The 12,677-nt window shown below is 40.2% G+C and overlaps 1 protein-coding gene across 1 annotated transcript in view; it reads right to left on the bottom strand.

Annotated features, from left to right (window-relative positions):
• Positions 1–858: 858 nt before the first annotated feature.
• whsc1 (Wolf-Hirschhorn syndrome candidate 1) overlaps positions 859–12,677 on the bottom strand; it is a 21,821-nt gene continuing 10,002 nt past the window's right edge. The window contains exons 7-22 of the mRNA XM_015378499.1: positions 11,535–11,644; positions 11,337–11,436; positions 11,087–11,202; positions 9,511–9,600; positions 9,254–9,380; positions 8,307–8,507; positions 8,041–8,220; positions 6,974–7,130; positions 6,682–6,884; positions 6,385–6,488; positions 6,038–6,307; positions 5,623–5,739; positions 4,743–4,884; positions 4,544–4,650; positions 2,927–3,122; positions 859–2,514 (exon numbers count right to left, since the gene is read on the bottom strand). Coding sequence (XP_015233985.1) covers positions 2,216–2,514; positions 2,927–3,122; positions 4,544–4,650; positions 4,743–4,884; positions 5,623–5,739; positions 6,038–6,307; positions 6,385–6,488; positions 6,682–6,884; positions 6,974–7,130; positions 8,041–8,220; positions 8,307–8,507; positions 9,254–9,380; positions 9,511–9,600; positions 11,087–11,202; positions 11,337–11,436; positions 11,535–11,644 — 2,519 coding nt within the window. The 3' untranslated portion in view covers positions 859–2,215. The remainder of the gene's footprint in view (positions 2,515–2,926; positions 3,123–4,543; positions 4,651–4,742; positions 4,885–5,622; positions 5,740–6,037; positions 6,308–6,384; positions 6,489–6,681; positions 6,885–6,973; positions 7,131–8,040; positions 8,221–8,306; positions 8,508–9,253; positions 9,381–9,510; positions 9,601–11,086; positions 11,203–11,336; positions 11,437–11,534; positions 11,645–12,677) is intronic.

The raw sequence follows: 12,677 nt of genomic DNA, 5'->3' as shown, positions 1-12,677 counted from the left end.
TCTTGCTGTATAACTAGGCTTAGGAGTCATCAATATGGCTCTGAGTCTAACTATCTAGAATTTCCATTATTGCTCTCTATAAAACTGTTTTGAATCGTAATTTGGGACTACCGGTAGTATAACATTTAATCTCATATCTCCATCAATGCTGAGTGAGGTTATAGGTAAAGCATGAAAGGCATTCAATAAACTAGGCAGAATTTAAACGGTTTCATCGCTTTATTGCATGTTTCACTAACAATAGATCCTGCACAAGTGTTTCAGCACTGCATAAAAAAAAAAAAAAAAAGGCCAAGAAATAGTATGATATTTACAATAAATGAATCACTATTACCACTTATACATTATGTACACATTAGTCTCTGGTTTTCTATGACAGTAGTTATAAAATGAAAGGTCTACACACACATGACACTTCAGCTCTACAGGGAATTACAGTGCTTACAAAAAAAAAAAAAAAACAACTGGCTGGACTACATTCACTCAACACAGGGTTAGGATGAAGACTAAATGGAACTGCTGCACCAGTGGATGAGTCCCCATTCGCATTAGTTGGAAAAATAAATAAAAAAAAAAGGTGCAGCCATTCAAAAAGATTAGAAATCTGGGAAGCAGAAGGGGGAATGCCCATAAAATTAGCTCATCAAAATTCTTAAGTATTTTTGAGATATTAAACATGACATAATGTGCACTTAACGATGTGAAGCAGTGGTTTGAAGGCGTCCAATCAGCAGACCTCTCAGCAAAGCGCCCGCTTTGTTTCCCTTCAAAGACTCGCAGTGGCGGGGAAACATTCTGCTCCACAAAACTTTGTTCTGTTCTCATTTTGGAAAACATTTAGCCCCTCTCCTTTTTTTCCCCAGGCCAGTGACGGGCCGGTGCTGCAGAGGTTCACATTAACAAGGAGGTAGGTAAAGGGGGGGATTGCAGCACCATGTGATTAAATCCCAGCTCGTCTAATCCCGCTTTTGATTCATAAAAACTTTAAGTTCTAAATGATTAACATCCTGAAAAAAAACATGTTTTATCGGATTTTCTCTCTGCTTTAGATCTATATGGACCTTAGAAGGTCGTGTTCTGCTTTGGGCTGGTACCTGTTAGCACACCGGGTCACACAGGTTCACAACCTGACGCCCTGAAAACAGGAAGTGGCTCAAAGTGAAACTGGGACAGAAATGAGTGAAACATAGTGTGCGTTAAGGTTCTATTATTTCAAGTTAGAAAATCAGGAGAAACGTCATAATTCGATGATAAACAGCATCAGCCTGAGGGGCCAGTGTTTCACTATCCAACAGTAAACAGAGTGACAATTTGAGACCAAAACCTCCTGAGGAAAAACAAAAATAACAGAAGATCGAGAACTTATGAAATCAGCAGAACTCCCGGTCAAAGTTGGCGGCAAGATAAAAAATAAAGATCCTCTACCTCATTTTAAAGACACAGAACGATGTAAAGCACCTTGGGTTCTGACATCCCATAATCAACCTCCCTGTAGTGTGTTTGTTTCAGACCAGTTTAACAGGACTTTTCTTCATTATAATCCGTAATCCCTGCTATTCTGGAAAGGATTTTTTTTTTCCAGTGCTGTTATTAAAACAAAATATTAAAATAAAAAATAAAACTGAGCTAAAACAAAACAGCAGGTGGTAAATAAACAAATATTTCTACATGTACATGTGATCTATGGCTACACAAAGAACTCCAGAGGCCCATCCATAGTGTCCTGCTGTTTCATGTTACATCTGGAACATATAGAGTATATCTAAAAATGAAAATAAAAACAAAAACAACTATCCGTTGGCAACCTGTCTGGTGTCTTACTCTATTACAGTAACCACCATTTTGGTATGTCTGATATAAACATAGATATATAACTAATAGAACTCTGAAAGGGCATGGACTGAGATCCTATCTGCCATGTGGATCAGCTTTCAGAAATAGTTTGCTTTGCTTTTCTGACAATCGAGTAACAGATGATGTTTGGCTGGTAGAAAGTCAGCAGTTGTCGCTTTGCTGATTTGTGCTTTACCACAGATGGACATCTCAGTGCAGACTAGTACAAGAAAACCTGAAAATATTTAAAGATTTTAAAAAAAAGGAACATGGAAGCTAAAGATCACTGCTGAGTGTGAGAGGTCAGCACCTTTCCCTGATTATGATTACATACAGTGCCTCGGTTTCTGTGGAGAAGGCGTCCATCTCTCTGTATGTCATTTCAGGCGTCTGTTGTTTTCCTCTTGGAGCCTTTGGTTTTGCTCTCCGCTCCATCAGGCTTCCTGCAGCCTTTAGAACGGCCGCCCGCTGTGGCGTTTGTCTCAGAGTTAACAATCCGAGCCGGGGTGGAGGTTCCCTCAGTTTCCTCATGCTCGGAACAGCACAGCTCTCCTGTTGGGGGCCAGGGACGCAGCGCCCCCTCCTGGTGAGCCCTGCAGAAGGAGTTGGGGCAGAGCTGACAGAAGGCATCAGAGTTTTTCCCACATACGTCGCAGTGATGCCAGGGGCAGTCCCAGCGGCCTGTGGGGAGCAAAGAGCAGATGTTTAATGGCAAACAGGACAACTGGAAAGGATTTATGCTAAGGCTTCAAACGCTGCAGGTTTGTGGCCAATCAGATGACCGGTCCTTAAAAAGCTGCCAGTTGTCATAAGATCAAACGACACCTTTAATAGTTTAATCTTATCTAAGTAAAAATCGATTGGTAGATGTTATTGTATACAGATTAGTCTCACAAATCTCTAAATGCATTTTTTTTATTTAAAAGAAAAAAAAGGAAGAAGAACAAAGGAAGAAAATACTTAGAGACAAAACATGTTTGTAAAGTTTACAATTTTGAAGATTTCTGGGAAAAATGTCAGCCCCTTGGTTACATTATCAGGGATTCTGCTAAACAAAAAGCTTAAGATGTGTGAAGTCTGAGACTCGGCTCACCGAAGGGTCTCTTGGTGAGGTTTAGGCAGGACAGGTGATAAGCTTTGGTGCAGTTCTTCTTGTCGCAGAGCACCAGCTGTCCTCCATCACCGCAGCGAAAACACTCGTCTTCAGACTTCTTCTTTCCCTCACTTTTCCTCCTCCTATACTTCCTCCTTAACCGCTTCCCTTTTGGCTCCGTGTGACCGTTTGAATTCTGTCAAGGAGAAAGAAAACAGTGTTTTAAAAAAAGCACAAAAAAGTCAGCTATTTTCACCTTATCCCATGAATAGAGATGTAAAGCCTTATACTGAAAGTTGTCGCACTGAAATACTGTCATGTTTTACATGCTGCCTTGTTTTATTAAAGAGGTCGATAAACATACAGTTTTCTGTTTTAGGCTAATCAGTGGTAGGAGAGACGCTTAGTGCCGTCAGCAGGGATTTTAAACAGGTGGTTCTGGTTGCTCTCAGATGGATGTTGAAACGCCTCAATGAAGTGCATTAACTCATGCAAACAAAAGGCTGATTTATACTTCGAAACTAGGTCGTCTGCGTAGGTGTCGCAGTGAATAAAAAGACGTCCCCGCCCCCCCCTCAGAAACCTCTCTTTCTTGTGCGAGGTTTTTTTTTATATCTCAAACTGTATCCTGTCAAGGATAAAATGTGAAATATGTTTTTTTTTCCCCTCTCATCCCCAACGTGGCTCCTATCTTTCCACAGAGACAATGACAGCGTTAGGTAACAGCCTTGACCTGGGCAGCCAGGTAACCGGTGGGAACCTGGCAGCAAATAATGATTATTTTGCAAATCTATCAATCTGTTGATTATTTTGTCGCTTAATTGATTAATAGTCCGATAACCAAAGGTTTCTTAAAGTTACCACTGCTTCACAATGCAGGATGGCTCAATAGGCTCTACTAAGGAGCTATTATCCAGTGTTTATATTCAGAACCATAAAGTGCATTCTGCATCCTTGTTGCCAATAAACTGTAAAATAATCCTGCACTGTAAACTGTTTGGATCGTTTCACGTTTCTGTTCTGGCATGATTATTTCTTTTACAACCATAACTTGGCTCTGCTTTGGGATGAGCATCAGCGCCCTCTTCTGAATGATGGCGGCACTACAACATGGAAAGCAGGTCAAACTAAAGAACCGATACTCGATAAAAAACGATAACTTGTTTCCCTCAGCATTTGGACCAAATAGAGCCGTCACTGTGCAAAAAAGCGACATTTAAGTAAATCTATCGCAGATAAGGCAATTTGCCAATAGATTAGGAATATTTATGTGTAAGTTTTGTGTATGTCTTATTTCAAATTTATATCTTTTAAGGCCAAAAATACTGCCACAGGCAGATCTTATTTTCCTACTTAAATTAAGGGCAAATATACTTATTTTAAGGCATTTCTTCAATAAAATGTTTTTCAATGCATTCTTACAACTAAGATTCATTTAAAAAATGCATAATTAACCTGGTATTGAAGACAATGAAAAAGAAGATTTTCAATCAACTTTAAGGCAAAATGTATTGTGAATTCACACAATCTAAAATAACTGAATGCAATTGAACATATGTTTGGTTTTAAAGTTTTGACCCGTGTTTGTGTTTCAACTGTAGCAGCTTCATCGCTCACCTTCGGTCGATCACCAAGAAAGCCGCTGCAGTTGGGAGCCCCGCAGCGACAGATGGTCTTCTCATTACCGAGGCAGTCCAGGTTATAGTTAAACGTTAGCTCTGTTCCTGAATGAGAAAACATTTAATCCAGTTAATGTGAAGGAAAGAAGGGACTTTCCTTACATCCGAGTGACTAACATGACGGGAACTGCTCTCACCTGCCGGTATGTCGCAGACTGCAAACAAGCCAACACGAGTGTCTCCGTTGACCGTCCATTTCTGAGTCTCACAGTTGGGCTGACAGCTGTGGTTCATGAACCGAGAGTAGTTTCCTTTGGGACCTGCGTCGATGATTCGGTCCTTGAAGCCCAAAGAGAAGCAGATAAAGGTTAATCCATCAGATGCTTTTAGAACATTAGAACTAATCCTCTATACCACTTATTCACACTTTGTCTTTTGATTTTCATTTATTTAAATTGAACAATCAGGTCATCATTTGAATATCTGTGGCATTGATACTGTGATGTTACATTCCACTCTCAATGCAACATTCCCAATTCAATACTGCTCTGTTTGTGTAGCTCCCAGCAGAACGGGCACTGCTGCAGAAAAACAACACCCCCATTCACCGCAGAGCAGAAGGTCTTCTCTGATAACTTCACTGGGCCTTCTGAACCAGTTAAAGGTTTAGTGGAGGATGATCTTTTTCTAGGTGGATTATCAAAATAAATGATCCTCCTAACTGTCAATCATTCTGGTGATATGTTTACGTAAGGCCGTCCTATGTGCTCGTCCCCATTTTCACTTTCCGGTGGCGAGTCTGACATAGTGGGAAAATTACAAATCTTTTGGAAACTAAGTTTGTATGAATGATGCAAACACCAACTTTTAAACAGAGCGTGGACGAGGAGAAATGGGCTCATGCACGCTCTCAGACACGTTTAATAAGCGGTTCCCTCTCGGGAGCGGATACAGGGTTGTGCATGTGAATTTTTTTTTTTTAAGTGGAGAGGGTGGGTCTTTCAAAAATAAGTGAAAATCCTCCACCATAGCTAGAGATCAGACTAATAGAAACGCCCCAGCTGGACCGGCGCTCACCTTATCGATGGTGAGCATGTAGAAGTCGGTGATGTTGTTTTCATGGGCGTACTTGATTCTCGCCCTGCACTCCTCCTCGTCAATCAGCTCTCCGATGTACTCGTTGACAAACTCACCCTGTTTAGAAGTAAACATATTCATGACTTAAAGTTATACTCAAAGGTTAACCTTGAGCGGCCGTCAGGAATCAGTGCCAAACTTTAACACTATGATAAAATAAACAGCAGAGGCTCAGGGAATGAGATCAAAATCTGTGTTATTAAGAGCTTTAATGATTAACAATCAAAGGAATCTAAATAAAAGTAAATCTGTTTGAGAAGTAGGTTTTTAAAAGCCATTAGAATTAAAATCCATTGATTAAAAAGAGCTAATAAAGTTGTGTTTTATGCATCTGAAGCACCTTTGACCTCCATACCTTCTTGATGTCTCTCAGAGCTATCAGGCCCCAGCCTTTTCCAGGGGTCTTGATGATCTTGGTGTCCGGGTAAAGGCGCTTGGTGAAGTCTTGGTTACAGCAGCGCTCCCCGCTGGGACACACCTGGGGGTGACACTCGTACTGCAGCATGCGGTTCAGGCATTCAGACTCGAAGCCGCACGGACGATCGTCTGCAGGCTTGCAGTTGCACTTGGGGATCTCAGAGATGTCTGCAGTGTAGACCTGGACTTTGCCAAAAGGCTTGTTGACCTGCAAACATAAACATGTTTAAATGTAACCTCCTGCAGAGGGGAGGTCTGTGTAGAAATGTATGAAACAGAGCTCACCTTGATGAACTTATATGGGGGCGGTTTCCGGCTGTTCTCCTGTGCCTCCTTGGCTTCTCGTTTCATCTTCATCTCCTTAAAGCGAGCCTCAGCCTCAGACAGAGCTGGAAACAAATAGAAACAGCTCAGGAATGCCTTATAAATATGCCAGGATACTAAAAACATCTCTAAATGAGAGACTTTCTGCATTTCTTACAATCTAATGAGAATAAGAAGGAAGTTCTGTTCCAGCTGAATTTATTTCAAGTCAAAAGTAAAGAGTAAAGCATAAAAAACAATGAATCTCTACATATTTACCATTCTTAAAGACTTTGCCAATTCCATTCTTCTGGTATTTGCTACCTCTGTCACCTTCCATGTAGGGAAACACTCGACCCTGGTGGGTCCAGAAGTAATCCTTGGAGCCGAAGAAGAACACGGGGAACTCTCCGATCTCATGTTTGAGGTGCTGGATGTTTGTGGGGACGTTCTTAGGGTGGTGAATCTCTGCTGGCCACCATCTAACCAAACAAATGTAAACAGGAACAGATCGTCATTCACTTGAATCGTGATATTATCAGAACAGGAAACCCTGATCAGTTCTTCCTACCTGTATGTCCCCAGTTTGACCCATATGATGTCTCTGTACTTTGGTTTCTTCCCGGCTCGGCAGTCGTTACAGAACCAGCTGCCATCAGGCATGGCGATGTTCAGGCAGTCAGGGTGAAAAGCTGCAGGACACGACTCGCAGCACAGCAGCTGTCCTCCTGCAACACAACGAGATGCAGCCAGGTTTAAGGTAAAACAGAAGAGAGGAGGAACGAGCCAGAGCAGAAATATCTGGTCAATTCTGTTATTTTAGCTTCCTTTAAACATCAAAGGTCTCACAGAAATATTATCTCGGTCCACATATTCGGACCCAATTCTAAAATCTAAAAACAACAAAATCTAGCAAAGTTGGGGCCTGAAAATAATTAGCATGTAGCTGTACTTCCATGGTTCAACGTCCAGTTATTAAGAATAAACATATAGGCACATCGGAAATTAACCCTATAATGCCAAATGTACCATATTTGATACATACGGTTTCTGAAATGTTTTGCGTCCGACACCTTTTGCATAATTTAATGGTAAAAACTTTACTCAAAATCCTATTGTACACAATTAGATATACTTGATAACAGAGGGCAGAAGACTACACAAAAAATAATCTTGACTTATCGCATAGTAATTAATTATTAATATAAAAAATGTATTTCTGTTTTTTCTTTTTACATATTTTGTTAAAAGAAATTCAAACCAAAAAAAAGTAATTTTCTGTTTTTTTTTATTCTTGGATCGGGCTTTAAAGGGTTATGTAAATATAAAAATATAAAACAGAAAATCAGTAAAGAAAAAAAGGAAACGTTCTGATCCATTTGATTCCAACTGAAATACAACAAGGTTCTTGTTCATAACATCTAAAGCCAAATGGGAGGATAAACAGATGTTTCTGATTATGAACGTATTGATCACAAAGTGAAAGTAAACTGGTGTTAAGAAGAACAAACAAAGTGAGAATACAATGATTATATGCACGTAGAGTTTAAACTATAGAAATGTTTCCTGAAGTGAAATGTGCGACTTCATCTGAAAGAAAGATGGTTTTATAAAAATATTATTAGTGTGGTGTCAAACCTTTGGAGCAGACGAAGCACCAGCTGACGTTGACGTGGCTGTGGTGGCTGTAGCCCTTCTTGGCGTTAAAGTGGTTGGTGCAGATGATGGCCGAGTTTGTGATGGTTTCGCTTCCGGCAGCAACACACAGGTCGCCCACATGGTACGCCACGGGGCATCGAAGGCAACGCATCAACCTTCCTGCAGCGCAGAACGCCATCATAACCTCGTTATTTCTACATTCCAATGCTAACATTTGCTCCTGAGCTAAAGCAGATGAGCCTCACCCTTGGTAGCCTTGTGTTTGGTGCGGCAGCCATAGTGGCAGCTAAGGCAGGTGTGAAGAGGGCAGCGGAAGCCTTTGTTATCAAACACAGTGAGCGGGTTGAGGCGGACGCAGCCCTCATGGTAAAACTTGCCACAGTGAGGGACGTGGCAGCGGCGGACCTCGGCGCCAGGCTGCTTGCAGATGAAACAGGAGTGGAGCCCTGAGAAGGAAAACCAGAACCTTGAAGAGTCCAGTCAGTGGAGAGAACAGCAACAGGCAGGCTGACCTCATTTAGAGTCGTTCAACAGGTTCATGGCAGAATTAACTTTTCCACAATCAAATTCACTGATTCAATTCCTTAAAAAGACACTGATTCAATTCCTTATTTTAAATTTAAAGCCAAATTAGAGAAGAACGGATGGTTGTAACTGAGGATGCATAATAAACAGGCTGATGTTGGTCATTTTTATAACATATTGGTCGGATAAACCTGGGCTGATTGACTGTTTTACTAAAGCAATGACAGCAATGGATGTTTAGGGTTTTTTTTTACCATGTCCGAAAGGTAGAAAATTATATAAAGTTGGTTATCGGCCATAAAAAATATTCATGTCAGATATTGATACAGACATCCTAAGTTCAAACCTTAATCAATAAGTGAAACAGAGGGGGGCGGGTCATCAGACGGATGAGTAAGAGAAAAGAATATGATGGAAAATTAATAAAAGCGAGGTAGAAAGCAAAGATGGATGGCTGACAGAAGGGCAGACAGAGGGAAGGATAAAATGACGATTGGATGTAGAAATGGGTGAAAAGAAACAGATTTATGTTCATTTGGAGGAATAAATCAGGTGATCGAGGGAGAAACGGAAAGACTTTTCCAGAACACAGAGGAACAATGTTTTAAAAGCGTCACTCCAGAGAGATGGTTCAACACCTCCTGCGTTGCTGCTCTCATCTACGCACCTGTGCTGCACTCCTGGCAGAGGAGCTTGTTGTCGGGTTTCAGGGTGAGGCCGAGACAGTGGAGGTGAAACATGCCGCAGCACTGGCCTTCACATGGAACCAAGTCCTCACCAGCCACCTCACAGATCTGTAAAGAACCCAGAGCAAACCATGCAAACTGTCCAGTGTTTCAAGGTAGAAAAGAAACACATCAGATGAAGTGAAAAGGACAAATCTACAAACTAAAACAAAGTGTTGATCAGTCACTGAAGCTCTACCTGACAGACGGACTCTTTCTTCCGTTCTCCCTTCTTGATCCCGTCTAAGCTGTCACTCGGGGAATCAGGCCGTTCTTCGCTTGCAGAGCCCTGCAGGAACAATCCAGGAATCAAACAGTGAGCAGCAGAGACACTTCCTCAAAATCAGGTCAACAACAGTGCTGTCGCGGTTAGTCAACATATTGACGAAAAATTCGTCAAAGGAAATTGTTTTCGTCGATGACTATTTTTTAGTCAGCCTTTTTAATCACCCATTTCTTTTGGTCTGAGCAAACGGCTCCTCTCAGTTCAGGTAATTCCACCCCACAGCACTGGTGTTGCTGTGCGCACAGCGCTGGCAAATCGGCTCCCTTTTTCTTTCCTGTCATGAGCTTCTGTTACTGTTGGTTCTGGTTTAGAGCGTGATACAAAAATGGCAGCGGCAGGTGATTCTGAATCAGGGACAGAGGCATCTGCTTGAAGACCAAAATATGGTAATACTTTCTGATAGAGTGGTTTGTACACTAAATCTTCGTAGGCTTATCATGGGAGCACAAACATGATGCACAATCACATTAAGAGGAAACACAGAGTTTCTGTTTCTGGTAACGAAAATAAAACGTAAGTGACATTATGAAATGATTAGCGCGCAGAAAGGTTTGCTGTTAGAGATCAACACATGTGCCGGTGGATCTGTGTCCCTGGACCCATCACTAATATTTATTGAAATTACAAGAAATAAAGACTTGAAACATTTCACTCTATGTACAATAAGTGAAACAATGTTTCATTATATCTTTATTTTTGCAGCTTTTAAAATGTTACAGGTATGCCTTAAAGGTATAGTGGAGGATTTTCGCGAGTTTGTGAAAAGACCCGCCCTCTCCACTTCACAGACTCACAACCGGTGAGTGAAAATGGGGACAAGCACATAGGACGGCCTGATGTAAACATATCACCAGAATGATTGACAATTAGGAGAACCACTTTGTACAGAAAGTTAGCATCACTGCATTTGAGGAATTTTGTTCTGTTTCAATATTGATGATCAATATGACTGATTCTGACTTGCTCTAGGCTGTACGCCACCACCAAGCTCACACCTCCACATTTACAACATTCCTAAAGCCTTTTCATGTCACCCAAGAGTGGAGGGATGTCTAAGAATTAAACTGCGATTTTACTGCAAGTCAGTTTTTCTTGCAATAAGTGTAACTTCACTTGATTTGAAAAGATAAATAAGACAATCTGCTAAAGAAATGGGATGATATACATTTAAAAGAAAAAAAAAACAAATCCAATATCTGTATTTGAATGCATTATCTAATTTTCTTGTTGTGAAATAAGTACTCATTTTATTGTCAGATCATCTTATTTACCTGCTTATATTTAGGGATTTAGGGAAAGTACTCCTCTTTTCAAATGAAATGTCACTTAAATCAAGTGAAATACATTTCCAGACTCTCTCTAAAGTTGGACATTGATGTTTTCTGGGCTGAAGACATTAAAATACAATCTTTTATTGAGGAGGAGTTTATGCATAAAATAAAGAAATCTTCCCAGCCTGCTGTGGGTACCACATGTTATACTGACTGACCTCGGTGTCCGGACAGGGAGACGACCTCCTCTTCTTGGCCTTAGAGGCTGCAGCCTGGCTCTCCCCATCCTGCTTTCTTTTCCTACGCCGCTTTGGTTTCTCCAAGTTTGCCTCATCTGTTTCAATTCAAACATTTGTTATCAATAATGTTTTTGACACAAACAAAATCTTAAAGAGATAAAACTGATCAATAAACAAAAACATATAATTTAATTTGGGTGATCAGATGGTGGTCTAAAATTAGGTAAACCTTTTGACTTTTTAGTTCGTTTTCTCGGTTCTTTAAGATTTTTTATGTCGATTTTCTTCTTTCTTCTCCGCTTTTTGTTTGTCTCGTCTGACACCAAGACCTGGAAAAGTTAACTTTGCATGAGTGTGATGGCAGAAAACGTTCTCTGTGAAAAATCCTCCACTGCAAAGCTGCAGCTTCAGAAGTTCCTGCACAGACCTGTTTTTCTGCTTTCTTCACGGTTCTACGTCTCTTTTTAGGCTGTTGATCCTTGTCCACCCCGGCCTCCGTCAGTGGTCTTTTAGGCCTCTTTTTTGGTTCTCTTCTCCCTAAAACCAAAACCAATCAAATGCTAAATTTAAAAAAAATGTCAATAAATAAAGTGGAAAAAGCTAAAAAAAAAAAAAAAAAGGATGAAAATCATTTAGTTTGAGGTTACTAATTTTCGTTAACTTTTCAACAAGCAAGATTTATTAAGTCAGCTTAGGAAATTAAGGCCATTTCGAAAAGAATATGGTCTCCATTTCTCTGGTCTTCTGTTAGTTTTTTGCAGCATTACTGAGGCCTCCACAGAACAGCTGAAGGTTAAATTACATTAATCATTACATTCTCAAGACACACAGTGAAGCTTAATTTATTTTCGGGATATAACAGTAAAGTTATATCCCCACTTTTCAGATATGTGTTCCTCAATAAATGGATACAGACCACGCAGGACTTTTCTTGGTCATTAAAGGGTTGTAAATTGACCAAAACTAAGCCTTGCTAGCTTGTTAAAACCAGACACCCCAGTCTGATCTCAGCCAAAAAATTAATATTGGATTATAACAGCCTGCATTTCAAATCTTCAATATTGGCAAGCTCTTCTGCTTCTGTTACCCATACATTGACAATAAATGGTTCAGTTATACTCCTGTCCTTTGTTAATGACCATTGTTTTTTGTTTGATAGATGTCACCTGATCAATACTTTTCCAAACATTCACACAACAAAATTGGTGCCGATATCAGTAAATGCTCAGAGCTGCTATATTGGTGTCTTATCATAACAAAAAAATAAAAATTCCTAGAACTATTCCTAGAAACTATTCCTAGATCTATTCCTAGAAACTAGTCCTAGACTTATTCCGAGAACTATTCCTAGAAACTATTCCTAGAAACATTTCTAGAACTATTTCTAGAACAATTCATGGAACCATTCCTAGAACTATTCCTAGAACCATTCCTAGAAACATTTCTAGAACTATTTCTAGAACAATTCATGGAACCATTCCTAGAACTATTCCTAGAACCATTCATGGAAACATTTCTAGAACTATTTCTAGAACAATTCATGGAACCATTCCTAGAACTATTCCTAGAA

This window comes from Cyprinodon variegatus, unplaced genomic scaffold (assembly GCF_000732505.1).
Source record: "Cyprinodon variegatus isolate N-32 unplaced genomic scaffold, C_variegatus-1.0 Scaffold173, whole genome shotgun sequence".
Classification (NCBI taxonomy): Eukaryota; Metazoa; Chordata; class Actinopteri; order Cyprinodontiformes; family Cyprinodontidae; genus Cyprinodon; species Cyprinodon variegatus.
This window is presented reverse-complemented; position numbering and strand designations above follow the sequence as displayed.